This window comes from Bos taurus, chromosome 10 (assembly GCF_002263795.3).
Source record: "Bos taurus isolate L1 Dominette 01449 registration number 42190680 breed Hereford chromosome 10, ARS-UCD2.0, whole genome shotgun sequence".
NCBI classification, from domain to species: Eukaryota; Metazoa; Chordata; class Mammalia; order Artiodactyla; family Bovidae; genus Bos; species Bos taurus.
The window spans coordinates 85,254,433-85,277,194 of NC_037337.1; the positions used below are offsets into that span (position 1 = coordinate 85,254,433).

The following is a 22,762-nucleotide window of genomic DNA, read 5'->3' on the forward strand; positions in this document are numbered from 1 at the left end:
CCCTTTGCAGATTTCCGCAAAGCGCGCGAGACTTCCTCCCGAGCTCGTCAGCGGTGAGTGAGGCGCTTGGGGCCGCAGGCCGGGGTGGTTAAGGGTGGGGTTCCCGCGTCTGGGTCGGGCCTTCCGGGCGAGGAGGATCAAGGAACAGGGGCGGGCCCCTTCCTGACCGGGAGGACCTCCCGGCTCCTTCCCGGGGCTGCCGAGACGCTGGCATCATTGCCTAGGTCACTGGGATAGGGAATGCTTGAGGAGAAGCAGAGCTTTTTTTTTTCTTCTTTCTTTTAAAAAAGAATTGTTGGTAGTAAGCAACTGGCGTGCTGCAGTCCATGGGGTCGTAGAGTCGGACACGACTGAGCGACTGAACAACAAAAGCCACCTCAAGTTTGGCCAGAGTCGTGTCTAAGGTGCCTTTGGGACCTTCATTTAGCAGATATTTAATGGACACCTGGGCTTCCCTGGTGGCTCAGTCAGTAAAGAAAGCGCCCGCAATGGAGGAGACCTGGGTTTGATCCCTGGGTTGGAAAGAGCCTCTGGAGAAGGAAATGGCAACCCACTCCAGTATTCTTGCCTGGACAACCCCCTTGGACAGAGAACCTGGCGGGCTACAGTCCATGGGGTCGCAAAGAGTCGGGATACAATTGAGCGACTAACACTAATGGGCACCTACTATGTGCCAGGCAAAGAGGGAGAACATAAATCACTGAACTAAACAGGCATGAGTCCCTTGTCTTTGTGGTGCTAACATTCTGGGAAATCAGTTTGAAATTCTGGGCTGAAGATTTTTTTTTAGTAATTTGCATACCAGTAAGTGGTTGGTGGTGGGAGCCCTCGAGGAAGGTGAGAAAACAAAGATCCAATCAGGAATCCCTACGTACTAGACTTGGGGAAAGGAAGAAGGAAACCAGAAATATCAAAGGAGAGGAGAGCCACCAGCTCAAAAGGTGGAGGAAATCCCGGAGATTTACACATTTGGTAATAAAGCCCTGGGCAATAGTCATTTGGCTCCTCCATCCATGGAATTTTCCAGGCAAGAGTACTGGAGTGGATTGCCATTTCCTCCCGCATTGCAGGCAGACGCTTTACCATCTGAGCCACCAGGGAAGCCCAATAATTGAGCAAGATCATGATGGAGAACCTTTTTTTTTTTTTTTAAGGTGTTAGGAAGCTCCTGTTATGGCAGTGGTGTGTGTTTTGTTTCAGTCTATGGGATTGCAAAGAGTTGGACAGGACTGAGAGACTAACACACTAGTGTCTTTGTTGGGTTTCCCGGGTGGCGCTGGTGGTAAAGTACCCGCCTGCCAATGCACGAGGCATAAGAGACTCCAGTTTGATCCCTGGGTCGGGAATCCCTGGATCCCTGGATCTCTCCTCTTAAAATACATGGAGGGAAAAAAAAAATAAAATAAAATACATGGAGGAGGGTATGGCAGCCCACTCCAGTATTCTTGCCTGGAGAATCCCTTGGACAGAGGAGTCTGACCGGCTACAGTCCATAGGGTTGCAAACAGTGGGACAGGACTGAAGCGACTTAGCACATGCAGTGTCTTCGTTATCAGTTGTGTGATCGTGGGTAAGTTATTCAACCTCTGTGCCTCCTTTTGCTCCTCTATAAAATGGGAACTGTAACAGTACTGTCCTCAGAGGGTTGTTCGGTGGTGGGTTAAAGGAGCCAATGGCTATTAAGTCCTTAGTCCTGGCACTTAAGAACATTCAGGAAACAGGCTGAGAGAAGGAACTTTCCCCAAATCCCAAGTGATTAGAAGCAGAACATGTAGTCTGCTCTTCCTAGTTCAGTGTCCTTCCCCGTATATTAGGCTGGAAGGTAGACATTCAGATAACACTCTCTTTTTTAGGGGTGCTAGAATTTTTCTGTTGATAATTGATCTTATATTATTTTGGAATATTGTGCTGTGCTGTGCTTAGTCGCTCAGTCGTGTCCGACTCTTTGTGACCCTGTGGACTGTAGCCCGCCAGGCTCCTCTGTCCATGGAGATTCCTCAGTCAAGAATACTGGAGTGGGTTGCCATACCCTTCTCCAGGGGATCTTCCCAACCCCAGGATTGAACCCAGGTCTCTTGCATTGCAGGTGGATTCTTTATGGCCTGAACCACCAGGGAATATTGCATACCACCAATTAAGAACCTACTTAATGTCATACCTGGCGAATATGGTTTGCTTGATGTCAGTCAATAAGGACTTCCGTTTTTCTCTTCCCATTCGGGGTGAATTTAACACCACCACCACCCTTCCTTTCAGATCTAGAGCTGGTGTATCATATTTTAGATTTTAATTTTGGAACTAAATATCTTTATGTTTTAAATGTGTTGTTTGTTGTGCTTTTGAGAGATACTGCACGATTACCCTACATTAGTTAATTGTAGTGTTTGGCACTTAAAAACTTTCTAATTTAATACAGAAGGAAAGACTCAGTTCAGTTCAGGTCAGTCACTCAGTCTTGTCTGATTCTTTGCGACCCCATCAATCACAGAGGGAAAGACTAGTAGTTTACTTTTCATGCTGATAAGCAATATTTGGACAAGTCTACCATGTGCATCATTTGAAGAGATAAAGCATGCATTGAAAGTAATTAGAGAAAAAGGTGACAAATATGAAACCTCATTTGAAAAGACTCCTTTGGTTGAAAATTTAGCTATCACGGTGCTGTTAAACACCACTTACGGTCAGTTTTCTTTGGATCCAGTGTCAGTTTGGAAAACTTTGTTTTTTAACCCCTTGTGAAATTTATACACAAGGTGAGTCAACAGAAGATTTTCTTTTAAAAATATATTTAGCCCTATAAGACATTATAGAGTTCCTGCTGTGATGAGACAGAGTGCATACAGCACCACCTTAGAAAAGTGCTTAAACCCTTTAAGACTTATTTCCCTCATCTATAAATTGGGGATAATAATAAAAACATCTAATAGAATTGTTAGATTAAATATATTAAATACTATATGAATATGTATGTGCATGTATATATGTATATTTCATAGCATAACAGTCCTCGGCACACAGAGTAACATTAACAGTCTGTTCATGTTTAGTGATGGATAAAGGACGAAGGTCCAAGTCAGAGAGTGCCAGCACTGGAACTTCATTCTACTTCTTTCATTAGTTCAAATTGTAAACCCAGAATAAATTGATCTTTTTTCGTTTACTTAGCCATCCTGTGTTACATAACTTCCTAGAAGGTGAGGATTTTAAAATGCTTTTGATAGGTTACTTTTATAATCAGCAAAACTATTAAGAAATTTCCATGTTGATAAAGAGTTTTTGAAAATGTGGTTACATCTCAGTTAAGCAGTAGATTATCTGGCTAACTCCAGAGGAATATATCATATTGTTTTCTTTTAATTAAGCCACAGTAGGAGCCTTAGTCATGAAGACATGAAGATGAGTATGCTTGAATTATGAGGCCAAAACATTTTGTTCCACACAATCTTCAGTAAATTTGTCCCTGTTAGCTACATATTCTAATTAGATTTAGTCTTTTTCACATACTTGCTTGAGGAGGCAAACCCTGACAGGAAACTATAATCTTTTTGGGATCCTAAATATGATTTTTCCTTTCCTCATTCAGAAACACAAGTGCACTTTTGTTTTAGCTTTTAAATTGTTGAATATATCATTACTTTCTTGTGATTTAAAACATTTCTGTTTATAGGAGTTATTTTATAAAGAAGTCTTGTGAGACCACTGTGCAAACAAGGTGATGATTGTACAAAGAGTGGTATTGAATTCCAGACCTGGTATGTATTTGTCTGTATTTGTCTGAACAGCTGTGGTCTTTAATAATTATTAATGCAAATGGAGTAACAAAAAGTAATAATATAATGTCAATGTGGTAAATGAAGGAAGGAAGATACTAACACTAGTTGAGATCTTAGAGGAAATTCTTTAAACAATATTATCATTTTTTAAATAATTATCAAGGCCACTTGTTGAAGAAATAAGAAATAATATTTTAAAGTTATTACAATATTTAGAAGATAGTATTACAAATATATTTGGCTTTTGTTTTTTGTTTATAACGTGTAATATTGATTCTTAAGATATGCTTTTCTGTTTTATGTGAAAAGCACTGACCTATTGCATCATAAGTCAGCTACCCGACATCTAACCTGAACCACACCAAGCTTAAGTGAGGGACTAACCTGAGAGATTTGGGCCTGCGCTCCCTTGGTTTTGCTGTGTACCTAGTGTGTGGCCTGGGGAAGACACTTACCTTTTCTCAGTTTTAGAAAGAGAGCAATTCGATTAAAATGTCTGCATTCCGTTTTCGCTTTAGAAAGTTGATGATTCAATGAACAGGAAGTTTTTCATGTTGATGTTTGATAGAAACCAAAACAATACTATAAAGCAATTATCCTTCAATTATAAATAAATTTGAAAAAATGAATAGGAAGTTTTGATAATAGTCATTTAAGTTTCTGTTTTCGTCTTAAAATGAAAAAGGATAGTTTACCAGTTTACTTTGGCTGATGTGGTGTTTCTGCTACCTGGTAAATTTTAATTTTCCTATTTAAAAAAAAGCTGGCTGTGCTTTTTTGCTTTTTGAAATCCTTTTTTAATTTTGTAACAGATGAGGTGATTTACCTGTTATCACTTAAAAAAGATTTTGACATTGACAGCAACATGCCAAAGGAAATTCTTGGAGAAAGCCAAGAGCAGTTGAAACTATTTGAAGAATTTATGCTGAGCTATAGAGAAATTTCAAAGCAATAGATTTATTCACATATGTATTTAGGGAGTGCTGTAAGTCCTAGAGTGACCATGTAAAGAATAATAAATAATTCTATGGCAAAGTGCCTTTTTGATTTTATATTTTTGTCTAATATTTTAGGAAAAAATGGTCATCCAGTGGCAGAAAATTTCCGAGTAGAAGAAGTAAACTTACCAGATTGTGTCAATGAAGGACAAGTACAAGTCAGAACTCTTTATCTTTCCGTGGATCCTTACATGGTAAGAATCAGGGTTTTGTGGCCTTGTGAAAATAATTTTGTATCCATATTTTTTCATGTTGCATCTGAATTTTATTCTATTTTTAAAACTTATTTATTATTTTTATTTTTAAAATATTTATTTATTTATTTTGACTGAGCTGGATCTTAGCTGCAGCATGCAGTATCTAATTCCCTGACCAGGGATCAAACCCAAGTTCCCCAGATTGGGACTGCAGAGTCTTAGTCCCTGGACCACCAGGGAGGTCCCACATCTGAATTTTATTATATAATCCTCATGATTAATAAATATTTGAGCAATATATCTTGATACCTGTAAATTACAAATTACCTTTGTGTTTATTCCCTGGTGTTATTAAGGAATGTTACGGAAGGAATGTTTTCATAATAGTAGTGCATATGATTGGTCAGTGTCTTTCAGAAGTCCAGATCACTTCCTAGTACTAAGTAAAACTTGAGATAGTAAATTAAGATGGGAAATCCTCTCAGACTCTGTACAAGCTCTTTATTCTAGTAGGTCTCTTTTGAAAGGAACAAACTCACTGATGCTACTTCCAGATAAAGGAGGTTTATTGAAAAGAAATTATGTGTTGCCTAGGTCTACAGCTGAGAAGCCATCAGGCACATGAACTTAGGCTTCATAAACATGGATAGTTTTACTTCTTGCTTTCCTAGTGGATCCTTTTTGTTTCATTTTCTTGTCTATTACCCTGACTTAGAACCTCTAATACAGTGTTATAAGTGGCAAGAATGGACATCCTTGCTTGATCCTGATCTTAAGGGGGAAGCACTCAGTCTTTCACCAGTAAGCTTGTTCTTAGCTGTGGGATTTTTCTAGATGCCCTTTATCTAGGCTGAGGAGATTTCTTTCTATTCCTGGTTTTTTGATTGTTTTTATCATCAAGGGGCATTGGATAATTTTTATTGTGGTAACATGCATGTAAATATAAAGGATGCTATTCTAACTATTATTAAGTGTATATTTAAGGGCATTACAGTACTGTACAGACATTGGCACTTTCTGTTTCCAGGACTTTCTCATCATCTTAAACAGAAACTCTGTGCCCATTAAACAATAAAATCCCCATTAACTCCTCACCCAAAAGGGGGATTTGGATTTTGTCATATGCTTTTTCTGCTTCTATTGAAATGATTGTATGGTTTTTGTCTTTTAATCCATTGATATGGTTTATTATATTAATTGACTTTCAGATGTTAAACCAATCCTGCATTCTTGGGGGAAAAAAATCCCACTTGGTCCTGCTGTGTAGTTCCTTTCCTTTGATATGTTGCTAGATTTATTTTACTACTGTTTTGTTGAGGCTTTTTGCATCCTCGAGCTATTTCAAATCCTGAAAGATGATGCTGTGAAAGTGCTGCACTCAATATGCCAGCAAATTTGGAAAACTCAGCAGTGGCCACAGGACTGGAAAAGGTCAGTTTTCATTCCAATCCCAAAGAAAGGCAATGCCAAAGAATGCTCAAACTACCGCACAATTGCACTCATCTTACCCGCTAGTAAAGTAATGCTCAAAATTCTCCAAGCCAGGCTTCAGCAATATGTGAACCGTGAACTTCCAGATGTTCAAGCTGGTTTTAGAAAAGACAGAGGATAAAAAAAACCAAAACAAAAAAAGAAAAAAAAAAAAGAATAGAAAAGACAGAGGAACCAGAGATCAAATTGCCAACATCCACTGGATCATCAAACAAGCAAGAGAGTTCCAGAAAAACATCTATTTCTGCTTTATTGACTATGCCAAAGCCTTTGACTGTGTGGATCACAATAAACTGTGGAAAATTCTGAAAGAGATGGGAATACCAGACCACCTGACCTGCCTCTTGAGAAACCTGTATGCAGGTCAGGAAGCAACAGTTAGAACTGGACATGGAACAACAGACTGGCTCCAAATAGGAAAAGGAGTACTTCAAGGCTGTATATTGTCACCCTGCTTATTTAACTTCTATGCAGAGTACATCATGAGAAACACTGGGCTGGAAGAAGCACAAGCTGGAATCAAGATTGCTGGGAGAAATATCAATAACCTCAGATATGCAGATGACACCACCCTTATGGCAGAAAGTGAAGAGGAACTAAAAAGCCTCTTGATGAAAGTGAAAGAGGAGAGTGAAAAAGTTGGCTTAAAGCTCAACATTCAGAAAACGAAGATCATGGCATCCGGTCCCATCACTTCATGGGAAATAGATGGGGAAACAGTGTCAGACTTTATTTTGGGGGGCTCCAAAATCACTGCAGATGGTGACTGCAGCCATGAAATTAAAAGACGCTTACTCCTTGGAAGGAAAGTTATGACCAACTTAGATAGCATATTGAAAAGCAGAGATATTACTTTGCCAACAAAGGTCTGTCTAGTCAAGGCTATGGTTTTTTCAGTGCTCATGTATGGATGTGAGAGTTGGACTGTGAAGCAGGCTGAGCACCAAAGAATTGATGCTTTTGAACTGTGGTGTTGGAGAAGAGTCTTGAGAGTCCCTTGGACTGCAAGGAGATCCAACCTTGCATTTTAAAGGAGATCAGTCCTGGGTGTTCATTGGAAGGACTGATGCTAAAGCTGAAACTCCAATACTTTGGCCACTTCATGTGAAGAGTTGACTCATTGGAACAGACTCTGATGCTGGGAGGGATTGGAGGCAGGAAGAGAAGGGGACGATAGAGGATGAGATGGCTGGATGACATCACTGACTTGATGGACATGAGTTTGAGTGAACTCCAGGAGTTGGTGATGGACAGGAAGGCGTGCTGCAATTCATGGGGTCGCAAGGAGTTGGACACGACTGAGCAACTGAACTGCACTGAACTGAAAGATTAACTTTCTGGACATGGTCTAAGACTCTGGCCCCTGTTTGGCTGTCCAGCCTCTCCCATACCCTTTGACCCTCGCCTTGCTGGACTTGATTCTTGTGTAACACACCAGTACGCCTTTTGGCTTAGGCCTTGCATTAATCATGTCTTTCTGTATTTTATAATTTGTCATAAAATCATTTTCTGTATTTTATGATGCTTTGACATCTTAGGGGCCTTGCTAATCCTGGAGAGACTGCCCCTCCCAGTGCTAGCTGATTTTTAGAGATAATAAACAATTTTCGTGGGACATACCTTTCATATGTAAATCAATCAACTTAAAACCCATATTTCCAGCCACTTCCTTCCTCTGACTCTCACATACCACATCAATATTTCTACCCCGCCCTAAATCACCCAAGGGCTAGGTGCCAGACAACTAGGAACACATCCATGAGCCAGAGCCCACTGAAATTATTCAGTCTGTCCAACTCTAATGTACCCAAGCTTGCCTACCGTACCTTACCACTCCTTTTCCTGGAAGCCTCAATAAAGAGTGGGCCATGCTGTCCTCTCCCCACTTTTGCCTCCAAACTCTGGTACTTTCCCATGTGGCCCTGTGTGATATGATATGCCTTTTCTCTACGGTATTATAATAAATTCTTCTTTCAAGGCAATTGTATCTATGTCTGTCATATTATAATAACTGATTAAAACAACATTCTGGGAACTTCCCTGGTGGCTCTGCCTGCCAGTGCAGGGACACAGGTTTGATCCCTGGTCCAGGAAGATCCCACATGCCTCAGGGCAACTAAGTCCAGGTGCTGCAACTACCGAGCCCATGCTCTAGAGCTTGAACTCTGCAGTAAGAGAAGCCACCACAGCTGGAAAAAGCCAGCATGCAGCAAGGAAGACCCAACACAGACACAAGTAGATCAATAATAATAAAAAAAAACAAAATTCTGGGTACAAATTAAAACAAGCCTCCATATCTAAAAACTTCCTTTCCCTTTCCCTGACCAACCCCTCTTATTCCCTAGAAGCCTGCTTTATGCTTTAAAAGAGATTTACTTTGGCAAATCACCCTTAACCCTCAGACTATTCCTCTCTATTAGATTTTCTCAAAAATACCTTGACCTTCAGCATGTATCCCAGTTTTAATTAATAATTATTTAGTTATCAGATGTTTGTCTTCCCTAATAAGAACTTATTAAAACAGAGGTCTTATTTATCCCTGTATCTCCAGTGACTAGCATAAGTGCTTATTAAATATGAATTAAAAGAAGGAAGAAAATGACTTTGGTTGCTTTCACTAGACACTGTTCTTAAAAAAAAAAGCATAAGTGGGACTTCCCTGGGGGTCCAGTGGCTAAGACTCTGAGGCTTCCTGCAGGGAGCCTGGGTTCAGTCCCTGGTCAGGGGACTAGATCCCACATGCCACTACTAAGGCCTGGTGCAGCCAAATAAATATTTTTTAAAAAGTATTCTTTAAAAAAAAAGGACACAGGCATCTTTAAAGGGAAAAAAGGAATCTGCTGAGCATTAAATGATTGTAATTTTATATCATTCCAAATTTATGACTGATTTTAATCACTATGTGCGTATTATATTTTACATGGTTATATTTAATATGTATATACTATTTTGATTTCATATTTGTGATTTATATTCATATCTTCATATGAGAAATTAGTCCAAATATTATTTTGCTGGTTGTATGACATTTTATCTTATTGACATCATTCACTTACCTATACTCCTTCCCACTTTTTCGATTAGCCAATCAGGACTTGGTGTGGCCAGTATCCAATGGCTGCTATACTTGCTTTGAAGAATATATAGGGACTTTCCTGGTAGTCTAGTGGTTGAGAGTCTGCCACCAGTGCAGGGGACATGGGTTTCATTCCTGGTCTGGGAAGATTCCACATGGGGTAACTAAAGCCCGTGCGCCACAGCTACTGAGCCCACATGTGCTAGAGCCCACAGGAGAAGCCACCGCAGTGAGAAGCCCACACAACGCAACTGAAGAGTAGCCCCCACTCTCTGCAACTGGAGGAAGCACCTGTGCAGCAATGAAGACCCAGCACAGCCAAAAATAAATAAATCATTTCTTTTTAAATCTTAAAAAAAATTGAAAGGATATATGGGAGGGGCACACAAGCAGAAGTATAGTATATTCCCACAGGAGCTTTGGCATCAATATGCCATGTGGTCATTTACCCTGGTGAACTGAACCAGACCATGTAGGGCCCCTTGATGGAGCAGGCTTCCATCTCTTCCATCTCCTGGACCACACTGTAGGCTTATACATCTTGGCCTCCGTAAGAGAGGAAAGAATGAGCCACAGAGAGGAAGAAAGCTTTAATTGCCTCCCAGAGAAGTCTTTAGCCCTAGTTCTATGGAAGGGTGTGGTGCTGTGGTGACACTTGGTCTTTGAATAAAGAGAACATCCATCTGAAGTTAGGGGGAATGATGTAGTACTTGGTCTGAAGTTTGATGAACAGCTGTATAAAAATTGTTTCATTTCTCTTTTGGGTTATTTCCATTGTGGAAGCAGTATTGCTCAACTGAAGAAATGAGTAGTATTATGGTCTATATGTTGCAAGTCTGTTTTCTATTAAAAATAGATGTTTTATAATATTATCAGCAACATGTCAGTGTACCTAATTTGCTACAACCCATTGACACAGAATCTTGTATTATGCTAGCATATAGGACATAAATTTCTTTAAATATTTAAGAGGGGCTTCCCAGGTGGCACTAGTGGTAAAGAACCTGCCTGCCAATGCAGGAGACATAAAAGACATGGGTTCGATCCCTGGGTCAGGAAGATCCCCTTGAGGAGGCAAAGGCAACCCACTCCAGTATTCTTGCCAGGAGAATCCCCATGGACAGAGGAACCTGTCAGGATATAGTCCATGGGGCTGCAAACAGTTGGACATGACTGAGCGACTAACACATACACAATCCACATGTCCTGTATACTTCAATAGTTTTTAATTCACTCACAAAGTTGTCTGTTTACCACAATCTAATTTTAGAATGTAAATTCTTTTTTTTTAAAGGGCATAGAATTTGCATAGAAGCTACACATATCCTCTCAAATACTTTAAAAAATCATTTATTAATTCATTTTTGGCTGTGCTGGCTCATTGTTGCTGCCCAAAGGCTTTCTCTGGTTGCAGGGTCAGAGCGGAGTTGTGTGGGGCGGCAGGGTGTTGGTCTACTGTTTGCTGGAGTACACAGGCTTCTCATTGCGGTGGCCGCTCTTGTAGTGGAGCACGGACTCTAGGGTGCTGAAGGCTTCAACAGCTGTGGTAAGTGGGCTCAATAGTTGCTGTTCCTGGGCGCTAGAGCACAGGCTCAATAATTGTGGCACACAGGCGTAGTTGCTCCATGGCATGTGGAATCTTCTCGGACCAAGGATCAAACCCTTGTCTCTTACATTGGCAGGCAGATTCTTTACCACTGAGCCACCAGGAAAGCTCCTTAAATTCTTTTTTAGTTTATTTTTAAATTTTTATTTTATTTTTAATTGGAAGATAATTACTTTGCAATATTGTGATGACTTCTGCCATACATCAACATGAATCAGCCATAGGTATACGTATGTCCCCTCCTTCTTAAACCTCCTTCCCACCTCCCTCCTCATCCCATCCCTCCAGGTTATCACATAGCACTGGCATTGGGTTCCCTACATCTTACAGAAAATTCCCATTAGCTATCTGTTTTACATATCATAATATATATGTTTCAGTACTACTCTCTTAAGTCATCCCAGCCTCTCCCTCCCGCACTGTGACTGTAAGTCTGTTCTTTACATCTGTGTCTCCTTTGCTGTCCCCTAAATAGGATCATCAGTACCATCTTTCTAGATTCCATATATATATATATATATATATATATGCATTAATATATGATATTTGTCTTTCTTATTTATTTCATTCTATATAATAGGCTTGAGGTTCATTAAATTCTTTTTGAATTTCACTTCTTGTTTTTTTCAGGATAAAAAATAACTAAAAGGAAAAGAGAAATTAAGATGAGTTTTGTTTGGCTAACACTGTACTTAATATTACTGAATTATATACTTCCTTTTAATCACTGGGTGAATAAGTAAACTGGTTCAGTATTATCAGACAGAAGTATCCCAATCTATGTTTCTTTTTTCAGCGTTGTAGAATGAATGAAGACACTGGCAGTGACTATATAACACCTTGGCAGCTGTCTCAGGTGGTTGATGGTGGAGGTGTTGGGATTATAGAAGAAAGCAAACACACAAATTTTATGAAAGGTGATTTTGTGACTTCCTTCTATTGGCCCTGGCAAACCAAGGTTATTCTGGATGGAAATATCCTTGAAAAGGTGATGTACAATATAAAGGATCTGATTTTTCTCTCTTGTTATTCCTTTGTGCATTTGATGTTCAGTTTTGTTTGCTGTCAGGGGAAAAATAAAAGCATATGTTTTCTTTTTAGATAGCTTCCAGAATGTGAAAAGCCTTTATTCCTCTTCCACTGTTGGCTATAACTATATATGACAGTTCTTAGATTGCCAATGAATGATGTTGTTTTCCATATTTAATTCTCAAATTTTACATGTATAAAATAAAACCTGAGCTATACGCATCAAAAAATGCTTTATACTAAGAACCAGAATGCCCTTTATAGTTAAATGCTTGAAAGGTTTCCTAAGAAAGCTCCAATACTTGGTCCACTTGATGCAAAGAGCTGACTCATTGGAAAATACCCTCATGCTGGGAAAGATTGAGGGCAGAAGGAGAAGGGGCCGACAGAGGATGAGATGGTTGCGTGGCATCATTGACACAATGGGTGTGAGTCTGAGCAAACTCCAGAGATAGTGAAGGACAGGAAAGCCTGTCATGCTGCAGTCCATGAGGTTGCAGAGTTGGACACATCTACGTGACTGAACAATAACAACAAGCAATTACCACTTGATTCAAGAAATCCATTTGGTTTGTGCTTGAAATTCTATCTTGTGGCAGAAATCTTGAGTTCGGTTTCTACTGTTTGGTTGAGTCATGTGAAATTACCAGTATTTGTCTGCTTTGACCTACAAAAACTGGCAGCTTCATGTAATTCAGCCTAATAATTGTCATCAAGGAAGTTACAGTATGTCTCTAACCTCAGTTTCCTCATGTGCAAAATGAAAACAATAGCTATCTCACCAGTGAATGTGAGAATTAAGTTAAATTTAATTAAATTAGAATTGATTTAAATTAAATTTAGTTATAATAAATGTGATTAAGGCTTTGTAAAAAGCTTTGTACAATTTTAGTATTTTTTATGATTACAAATTCTTACAGTTAGTTAAAGGTGGGTGTTAAGATACAAGTGATATGGGAGACATTACACAATCATTTTATCAATGGTACTAATATACAATGTTTAACTAGAAATTTCTAGTAGGAAGTGAAAAAGAAACATTCAGCGTTTCTAGCTTTCCCTGTCATAATGATATAATGGGAAATTGAGCAGTTGGGGAGAGCTTAAAAATGTTTGAGGAGTAGGTATTACAAATGAGGAAGAGGAATTCAGAAAGGATAGAAAAATGATGTTTACTAAACACAACTTATCTCACGATGTTTTTTTTTTTTACTGGCCTTACTAATAGATAACTGCTACCTACAGGATATATTTCTATGTCTGGAGAAGGAAATGGCAACCCACTTCAGTATTCTTGCCTGGAAAATCCCTTGGACAGAGGAGCCTGGCAAGCTCCAGTCCATGGCGTCACAAGAGTCGGACACAACTTAGCAACTAAACCACCAAACCACCATATTTCTGTATGTTGTACTGTAGACCTTTCTGTGTATTGTAGACTTTAATATCTCCATTACCTTTATCTACACATCAGACTTGACTGATAGCCATTTAAAACTGATTACAGACTGACATTTTTTTCTTTGTGGCAGTTTAATTGCAAATCAAGGTGGTGAATCTTGATTACTTTTGGTGGTTTGTTACATTTTTAATCTCTAAAATTATTATAAAACTTTTATGGTAGAGAGTTTCTATATAATTTTTTTTTTCATTTTCCCTTAATGTTACAGATAAGAAAACAGACAGAAAATGTAAGAGATGTACAATTAACTATTGATTGGGCCTGTTAAACATATAAGTGTAAAATGCTGAAAAGCTGAGAGACCTCATTTTACTCTGTAATTAAACGAGAAGAAATTGTATCACACCTTCCTTATATTTTCATGAAACATTTGAAGTATCAGTAACGAGAACAGTTAAAGAGTTTGAGCTGACTTTTACATAGATAAGTGTTTACTCTGAAATTGCTCAGAGATTTTTAAACCTTCTAATTTTGTGTAGTGTTTTCCTGTAAAGTGTTTCTTCTCTTTTGATATATTTGAGACACTGGCAAGAAAGACTGAAAAATGGTTTACTGTTTATGTTGGGTTGTTTATAGTCCGCTTAAACCGCTTGAACTGTTGTTACAAAATACAATGGAATGAAATTTATTATTACAGCAGAAATTTATTTTCTTACAGTTCTGGAGGCTAGAGGTCTGAGGTCAAGGTGCTGGAAAATTTGGTTTCTGTTGGAGGCTCTCTTCCTGGCTTTCAGATGGCCCTGTTCTCCCTGTATCCTCACACAGCATCCAGCCTTTCTTCTGTGAACTTCGGAGAAACAGATCTCTGGTGGCCCTTTGTCTTCTAAGGCCCTTAATCCTATCAGATTAAGGCCCCCTCCCTGATGCCCTCATTTTAACCTTAATTATCTCCTTAAAGACCCTATCTCCAAATAAAGTCACACTGAAAGAGTTAGGTCTTTAACATATGAATTTGGGGAGTTCATATTCATGAAGTCATAGGTTGTCTCTACTTTGTTGACTTAAGACAGAAATTCCTAATATTATTTTTTTAAAGGTATATATTTTATTTTAGGTAGACCCACAACTTGTGGATGGACACCTTTCATATTTTCTTGGAGCTATAGGGATGCCTGGTTTGACTTCCTTGATTGGGGTACAGGAAAAAGGTCATATAACTGCTGGATCTAATCAGACAATGGTTGTTAGTGGGGCTGCTGGTGCTTGTGGATCCTTGGCTGGGCAGGTAAGCTTTTGGAGAATTATCTGATTTTCTAAAAAACTGGTCATAACTGAATCTCTGGATCTGTGTATATAGTTTAAAATATACAGTTGAACAAATTTGTAATGTTATTTTACATATATTTGGTAGAAATGATATTATTGCATGCTTAGACTCTTCCTAACAATGTGAAAAATGTTGTAGATTTTTTATATTTTATTCTCTTTTAACCAAAAATGACATGGTAAATGCTGGAGCATTGCTCTAATCTGTATGAAGGAGAAAAAAATCACAGAGTACGTGTCTGGAATTCCATGAATTGAAAAAATAAATTTATATTTAAAAAATATCTTCAAATAAGAAAGCACTTGTTGGGTTCTAGAGGTAGGTTAATATATTCCCAAGTGACTCAGTGGTAAAGTATCTGCCTGCAGTGCAGGAGACGCAGAGACATGGGTTCAATCCATGGGTTGGGAAGATCCCTTGGAGAAGGAAGTGGCAACCCACTCCAGTATTCTTGCCTAGGAAATCTCATGGGCAGAGGAGCCTGGCGAGTTACAGTCCATGGGATTGCAAAAGAGTCAGACATGACTTAACTACTAAACAACAGCAACAGAGATATAAACATTATGATACAGTTTTATAAAGTACATTATTTTATGAATAGTAGCCTTCAAAGTGTGAAACCACAGAAACAAACATTTTATCTTAATAGTGATTTTAGTTCCTCACAGGCCCAAAAAATATTGAATTGCAAGATAGAGATGTTTTTGGTTTGAGTGTTCCTTTTATGAGCTCATCTTTAAATTGTGAGATTTTTAACCTTCAAACTAAGTCTAATTTTATTCACTCTTAATGTTTTTAAAAATGCTGTTATATCTGTTCTCAGTTCTTTTGGTTTCAAATTACCTTTCTTGAAAAGACTTACAAAAGCCTAAATTGTGATGAATATTTTCATATAGGTACTTGTATTATCTTTCATATTTTCACATTTTTCCACGTAAATTGTGACAAGAGAAAGTTGTTTAATTTTCAAAAATTTCTCCCCTAGATTGGCCGTTTGCTGGGCTGTTCGAGAGTCGTGGGAATTTGTGGAACACCTGAGAAGTGCCTCTTTTTGACCTCAGAATTGGGCTTCGATGCTGCAATTAATTATAAAGAGGGGAATGTTGCAGAACAACTCCATAAATTATGCCCAGCTGGAGTGGATGTTTACTTCGACAATGTTGGCGGTGACATCAGTGATACAGTGATAAGTCAGGTTGTTTTCTGATTTGGTTATAAATTTGAATGCTATATTTTATTTGATGTGATATCTTTTTAACTGATAGTGAGAAAAAAAAAACTTTATAAACTTGTAGGGTTTATGGTGAAAAACAACATGATGGTCAGTATTCTAATTAAGTGATACAGAAGAGCTTGATGAAGCTGTTTCCATTTGTTTGCAGATTTGCACTATGAGCATTAGTTTTAGTTCTAGCAATGTTATATTTTCACCTTTATTTTTGTGAAAAATTACAGTTGTATTATACAAGTGAAGTTCTAAGCTTTAACTCATTTCTAACCATCAGCTCTCAGCCATCGCCCTCTAACTTTGGGTTGGGAAAGGATTTTTATAGTTTACAGGTATTTGAATATTTTAATCAACAGCTTTATAATTTATCAACATTAGCTATTGACACTACATTGTCCTTTACTATATGTAAAATTATTTTCAACTGAGGTTAAATTATTTAAACCCAAAGAAATACTCTACCAATAATGAAGTAGCAACAATGATGACAATGACAACTAATGAAATTCTTTTACAGATTACCAAAATCTTATTTTTTACCTCTATATTCCTTTCAGTTCAGTTCAGTCGCTCAGTTGTGTCTGACTCTGCGACCCCATGGACTGCAGCATACCAGGCCTCCCTGTCCATCGCCAACTCCCAGAGTTTACTCAGACTCATGTCCATTGAGTCGGTGATGCCATCCAACCATCTCATCCTCTGTCATCCCCTTCTCCTCCTGCCTTCAATCTTTCCCAGCATCAGGGTCTTTTCGAATGAGTCAGCTCTTCGCATCAGGTTGCCAAAGTATTGGAGTTTCAGCTTCAGCATCAGTCCTTCAAATGAATATTCAGGACTGATTTCCTTTAGGATGGACTGGTTGGATCTCTTTGCAGTCCAAGGGACTCTCAAGAGTCTTCTCCAACACCACAGTTCAAAAGCATCAACTCTTTGGCACTCGGCTTTCTTTATAGTCCAACTCTCACATCCATACGTGACTACTGGAAAAACCTTTGGGGTAGATTTATTTGCTAGCTAATTAAAACTCTTTGATACATATACTGGGTGAGTCTTTAGAGCAAAATCAATTAATTGGCATTAAGGGATTAAATACTATAGGGAATTCCTTATAGTATTTAGTCCTAATCCACAGTGTTGTTAGGACTGTGCACTTTCACTGCGGAGGGCATAGGTTCAATCCCTGATACGGAAACTAAGAAAAAAGATTAAATACTAGAATCAAGGAGGCTTTCATTGAGGCAGCCATAAGATCATTAAATACAGGGAAGGTATATATCTTAAGGTATAATCATCAATTTTCTCTGAACAGATGAATCAGAACAGCCACATCATCCTATGTGGTCAAATTTCTCAGTACAACAAAGATGTGCCTTATCCTCCTCCACTACCCCCTGCTATAGAAGCAATCCAGAAAGAAAGAAACATCACAAGGTATGTTCTACACTTTCCCCATATTACCAGATTCAATAGGTTTAAAGATCACAGATGGGTTCAGGATGGGGAACACGCATACGCCCGTGGCGGATTCATGCTGATGTGTGGCAGAACCAATACAAATATTGTAAAGTAAAAATAAATAAATAAATAAAAATTAAAAAAAAGAATATACAAAAAATTAATAAAATGATGTATTTTGCTTTTAGACTGTAAAAAAATAAAGATCACAGATGTATAGGAAATATATTGTTCTTCATATATAATTGTTTCCTATTATATAAAATTTGAAAATGTACATTTTAAGGTGGTTCAGTATTTAGGTTTTGGTTAACTAGCTCCCTGGCAGAAAACTTTTTGAAAAATGCACCTGTTCAGTCCATCTTTTTTTTGTGAATGTTAGAAATTCAACTCATATTGGCTTAAGTGCAAAAGACATTTATTGGTTCATGTATTGAGAAGTTCAATATTAGTACTGGCTTAGATTTGGCTGGGTAAAAGGTTTGCATAGTGGTGTCCAGACTCAGTTTTTCTTCACCCTGGGCTGTGCTTTTTTCTGGGTTGGTGTGGCTCCCTGCGGACTCTCCTCTTGCAGTAGCAACAGGATGACTGTAATCTTTGCTCTTGCGTTTCACCAGGTTAGCAATCCAAGCAAAAAGAGAACAGTTCTCTTCTTGCAGTTTTATCAAGTCCCAAAGCTGATAAGTATTGGCTCAGACTGGCCTGGCTTTCATCGCATGAGGGTAGGGAAAGATGCAACCTACAAAGTAAAACCACAGTGTTAATACTACATGGGACTGTCGATCCTGAGCAGACAAAACAATAGAACTCCACTATATGTATGCTTGACCCACTCCAGTGTTCTTGCCTGGAGAATCCCAGGGATGGGGGAGCCTGGTGGGAGGCTGTCTATGGGGTCGCACAGAGTCGGACACGACTGAAGCGACTTAGCAGCAGCAGCACGATACGTATGCTTGTAATTGCACCTAAAGCTGTATTTGACCAGACTCTATGTAATTAACACATTTTTGAATTCAGGAATGATTTGATATGAGCTTTTTCCCTCCCTAGTCTCTGATCATTATCATTTTCTTCCCCACTACAGAGAAAGATTTCTGGTGTTAAATTATAAGGATAAATTTGAGTTTGGTATTCTCCAACTGAGTCAGTGGTTTAAAGAAGGAAAGCTAAAGGTAGAACTTGCTTCTATTCTTGATCAATATCATTCTTCCTGCTACTTGATATGCTTTTGTATTATTTGAGTTTAATATTAGTTTCATAATAAATATTTATGTAAAATAAAAGTATACTGAATATCATAAATTAACTTTACCTCCCAGAGGAGTATAATGCTCCTGATTGAGAAACCTTCTCATCATTCCCTTTATTTAAATTTTATTAAACTTTACTTTTCTTAGATTATAGGTTTTTGTCTTTTCTAAATTGTAATATTCATTAGCAAATATTTATGGAATATTACTATGTGTTAGAAGTTGTTCTTTCTCAAAAATCTTTTAAGCATTTCTTAGTACCTCTCCACCACCCTACAACCTGCCCTTCTTGTGGTTGAAAATCAGCAATTATCAATCTGAGGTCCAGAGACCCCTGACCTAGGATGTTCTTGAAACATGCAAATGATAGGCAAAGGTGTATGTGTATGTGTGCTTATATAGTTTGTTTTTTGAAAAGAGGGCATACAGCATATGACATATAACTGAAGATTAGACAGTGGGAAAATAGGATTGTATTAATATTTTAAAAAATCAATTGATAGGAAACTTTTCTGATCTAGCTATATAAAATGAAAAATATCTATTTTTAGACAGAAAGTGCTAAATAATATTGCTGCCTTTTGCAAAAATGTAAACCATTAAGTAGAAACACTGAAGTCTGAACAATATAAAATATACCTATTTCGATTTATAGATCAAAGAGACTATGATAAATGGATTGGAAAACATGGGAGGTAAGATGAATGTAGATTCATTTACTATACACATCTGTTCAGCACAAATATTGTCTTTTTTCTTTTAATTCTTTTCAGTTGTTTTTTTCTCTTTTGAATCACATTTCTTTCCTGTGAAACCTTAAATATCTTAAACTCTATGAAAGTTCAACTTAGTGGTATTTAAGAGCTATTTTTTTCTCATTTCAAATTATAAAATATTTCTTTGTTTTTGTAAATAATTATTAAAAATTTTAAGAATTGTGAAAGTTATCTAGCCTCTAGGTAACTTTCTAGATTGAATGGTTCTAAGTCATCAATCATAAGATTACATTAAGCAGATTTTCAGTATTTGGACTTCTTTTTTTTGGCTAACATACAGATTTCAACAATCTTTTATTTTAAATGAAGAGAATTAAATCAAACTGTTAATTTTTCCTTTTTAAGAAGAAGATCTAATGTATTTGGTTAATGTGTTTACCAAACTGAAATATAAAATTCACTCACATGATAGATGTTCATTTCACTTACTTAGTAAAACTTTATGATTAGATTTCTAATATTTTTTAAGCTATTACAATTGTTTTTTCTGACATTTATCCTCATACTTATTTTGCTGTAGTCTTCAGACTCTGTAACATTGAACATGGATGTAGACACCAATTAAACATTTATAGTTTGGGTAAAAAACACATTTTTAAGATGTTAATTGGGTTGATTTGTCCTGTAACTTTGGTAGCAGTTTTACTAGCGGTTTCTTTTCATGAAAGTTTCCTTCAGTACTTAAAATCATCAAAGAAATTATTCACATTAATCATATATGTGCCTGGTCTATTGACAAACATGTATGATGGTGACATTATGTTGTCAGATAACTTCGTTTTTTTTTTTTCTTTCCAGCTGCATTCCAGTCCATGATGACAGGAGGTAACATCGGAAAGCAGATAGTTTGCATTTCAGGAGATACTTCTTTGTAATCTCCATAAACATCTTCATCAAGGAAATACATGGATTTCTTTCCATTCTGCTGAAAGATTTCACAATACATTAAAAAACCCTTAAGAGTATAGATCGCTTTGCTTTAAATGTGATAATAGGTGATATTTTCTTAGTTGCACAACATAATTCACGCCTATATCTTCAATATCATATATTTACTCTACATCCTATATGACTATTTACTATAATAGATTGATGTCAACATGACCTATTTTTCCTTCTTTTGCTAAAACTAATATTACATGAAATTTGTATCAGATATTCAGAAACTGTTGGAGATTTAATGTAACTTTAATAGATCATACAAAATATTTTTTAATAGTTTTTATAACTTTATAATGTTTGTTTAAAATAGAATACTTGAAAAGACACTTACAAATATGTATTCATTTGGAAATGCTTTACGTAATTCTTGAACTGTAGCTTGATGCAAGAATAAATAGGATAGTGTTTCCATATTGTGTTGATGGAAAAGGGACTTAATGGCAGGGTATGTGTGTGTGCAGGAGTTGGGGGAAATTCAGAGCTTGTGGAACAGTTTTTGGAGTAGAATAGAGGCTTTGTGTCAGAAGTAGTATAAGTTAAATAACTGAGACTGGTTAGGTTGATGGAGGGACTTACTACAGAAGATGATCTATTTGTGTTTTGCCAAGTAGTCCACAGTATAGCCTAAAAACCCAAATCTATATTGATAAAAGCCTATGTTTATTTTAGGTTAGTAGGCGCATACTATCAAATAGTTACAAAGATTTCAAGAGAAATAGGTATAGACATCACTTCAAGTTTTAAGTGATGAAAAAGATTTAAATACAACTTCAAAAATGATAGAACTGACTGAGCAAAAGTAACAAATGGTTGTAAACATGCATGTTCAGGACCTATTAATGTATCTCTATATAAGAGCATTTGTTTTATTCATTGTAATCAACCCTTTAATACAGTAAAATTGAGGGTTTTTTTTTAAGTGTTGTGCTGGTTTATGGTCAGCAGTTTACAAACTGTAGTATGCTTTTGTGTAGATTCGAACTGTGTTGTATCAGTCACTCCAGTTGACCTCAGTGGCCTTCAGCTCTTTCTGTTGTATATACTTTTCCATTTCATCTCCATAGAGAGCTTCATCTCTTGTCTAAGTGTTGATAACTCCTAAATCTATCTTATTTCCAGTCTCTTGAGCTAGGTAGGCCCTTCCCTGGTGGCTCAGACAGTAAGGAATCTGCCTGCAATGCAAGAGACCCTGGGTTTGATCCCTGGGTCAAGAAGGTCCCCTGGAGAAGGGAATGGTAACCCACTCCAGTATTCTGCCTGGAGAATTCCATGGACAGAGGAGCCTGGCAGGCTATAGTTCATGGGATTGCAGAGTCAGACACAACTAAGCGACAAACACTTTCACTTCCCAAGTAAATATCCCACTTTCTCTTTAGAAGAACAGCTATGACAAGCCTAGACAGCATATTAAAAAGCAGAGATGTCACTCTTTTGACAAAGGTTTGTATAGTCAAAGCTATGGTTTTTCTAGTAGTCATGTAAGGATGTGAGAGCTGGACAATTAAAAAAGGCTGAGTGCTGAAGAATTGACACTTTCCAACTGTGGTGCTGGGGAAGACTCTTGAGAGTCCCTTGGACAGCAAAGAAATCAAACCAATCAATCCTAAAGGAAATCAACTCTGAACATTCATTGGAAGGACTGATGCTGAAGCTCTAATACTGATGTGAAGAGCCGACTCATTGCAAAAGACTCTGATGCTGGGAAAGATTGAAGGCAGAAGGAGGACAACAGATGATGAGATGGTTGGATGGCATCTCCGACTAAATGGACATGAGTTTGAGTGGACTCCAGGAGATGGTGAAGGACCAGGAAGCCTGGTGTGCTGCAGCCCATGGGGTCACAGAGAATCTGACAGAACTGAGCGACTGAACAACAAGAACCCCATAGGCACCTGGGATAGATAAACTCAGCTTATCTAAGGAGGAAATAACCTTCCCTTGAAAGGTGTTGCTTCTTTTCAAATCACCATCCTTTGTGTAGGAAACTACTGGTTTCTTCAACTCTGTCTCTATTCTTGAAAACGCCCTTCTTAGAAAATGGCTTTTATTCCCAGGTGGCTCAGTGGTAAAGAAACTGGCTGCTAATGCAGGAGATTCAGGTTTGATCCCTGGGTGGGGAAGATCCCCTGGCGAAGGAAATGGCAACCCAATCCAGTATTCTTGCCTGGAGAAGCCTGGGGGGCGGGGGGGAGCTACAGTCCATGGGGTCGCAAAA

The 22,762-nt window shown here is 37.8% G+C and overlaps 1 protein-coding gene and 1 non-coding gene across 6 annotated transcripts; both read left to right on the forward strand.

The window, feature by feature from the left end:
• The first annotated feature begins 11 nt into the window (after positions 1–11).
• PTGR2 (prostaglandin reductase 2) lies at positions 12–21,466 on the forward strand. Of its 5 annotated transcripts, none has more exon segments than NM_001075249.2 (10): positions 12–53; positions 3,668–3,752; positions 4,847–4,965; positions 11,938–12,129; positions 14,684–14,854; positions 15,882–16,091; positions 17,434–17,555; positions 18,664–18,751; positions 19,485–19,524; positions 20,404–20,568. In NM_001075249.2, coding segments are annotated over 9 exon segments (1,056 nt in total). In that variant the 5' UTR covers positions 12–53; positions 3,668–3,715; the 3' UTR covers positions 20,481–20,568.
• On the forward strand, positions 12,806–12,863 carry MIR7859 (microRNA mir-7859). The gene has a single exon (NR_107839.1). It is a non-coding gene; the product is annotated as a microRNA mir-7859 (primary transcript).
• Positions 21,467–22,762: the final 1,296 nt, after the last annotated feature.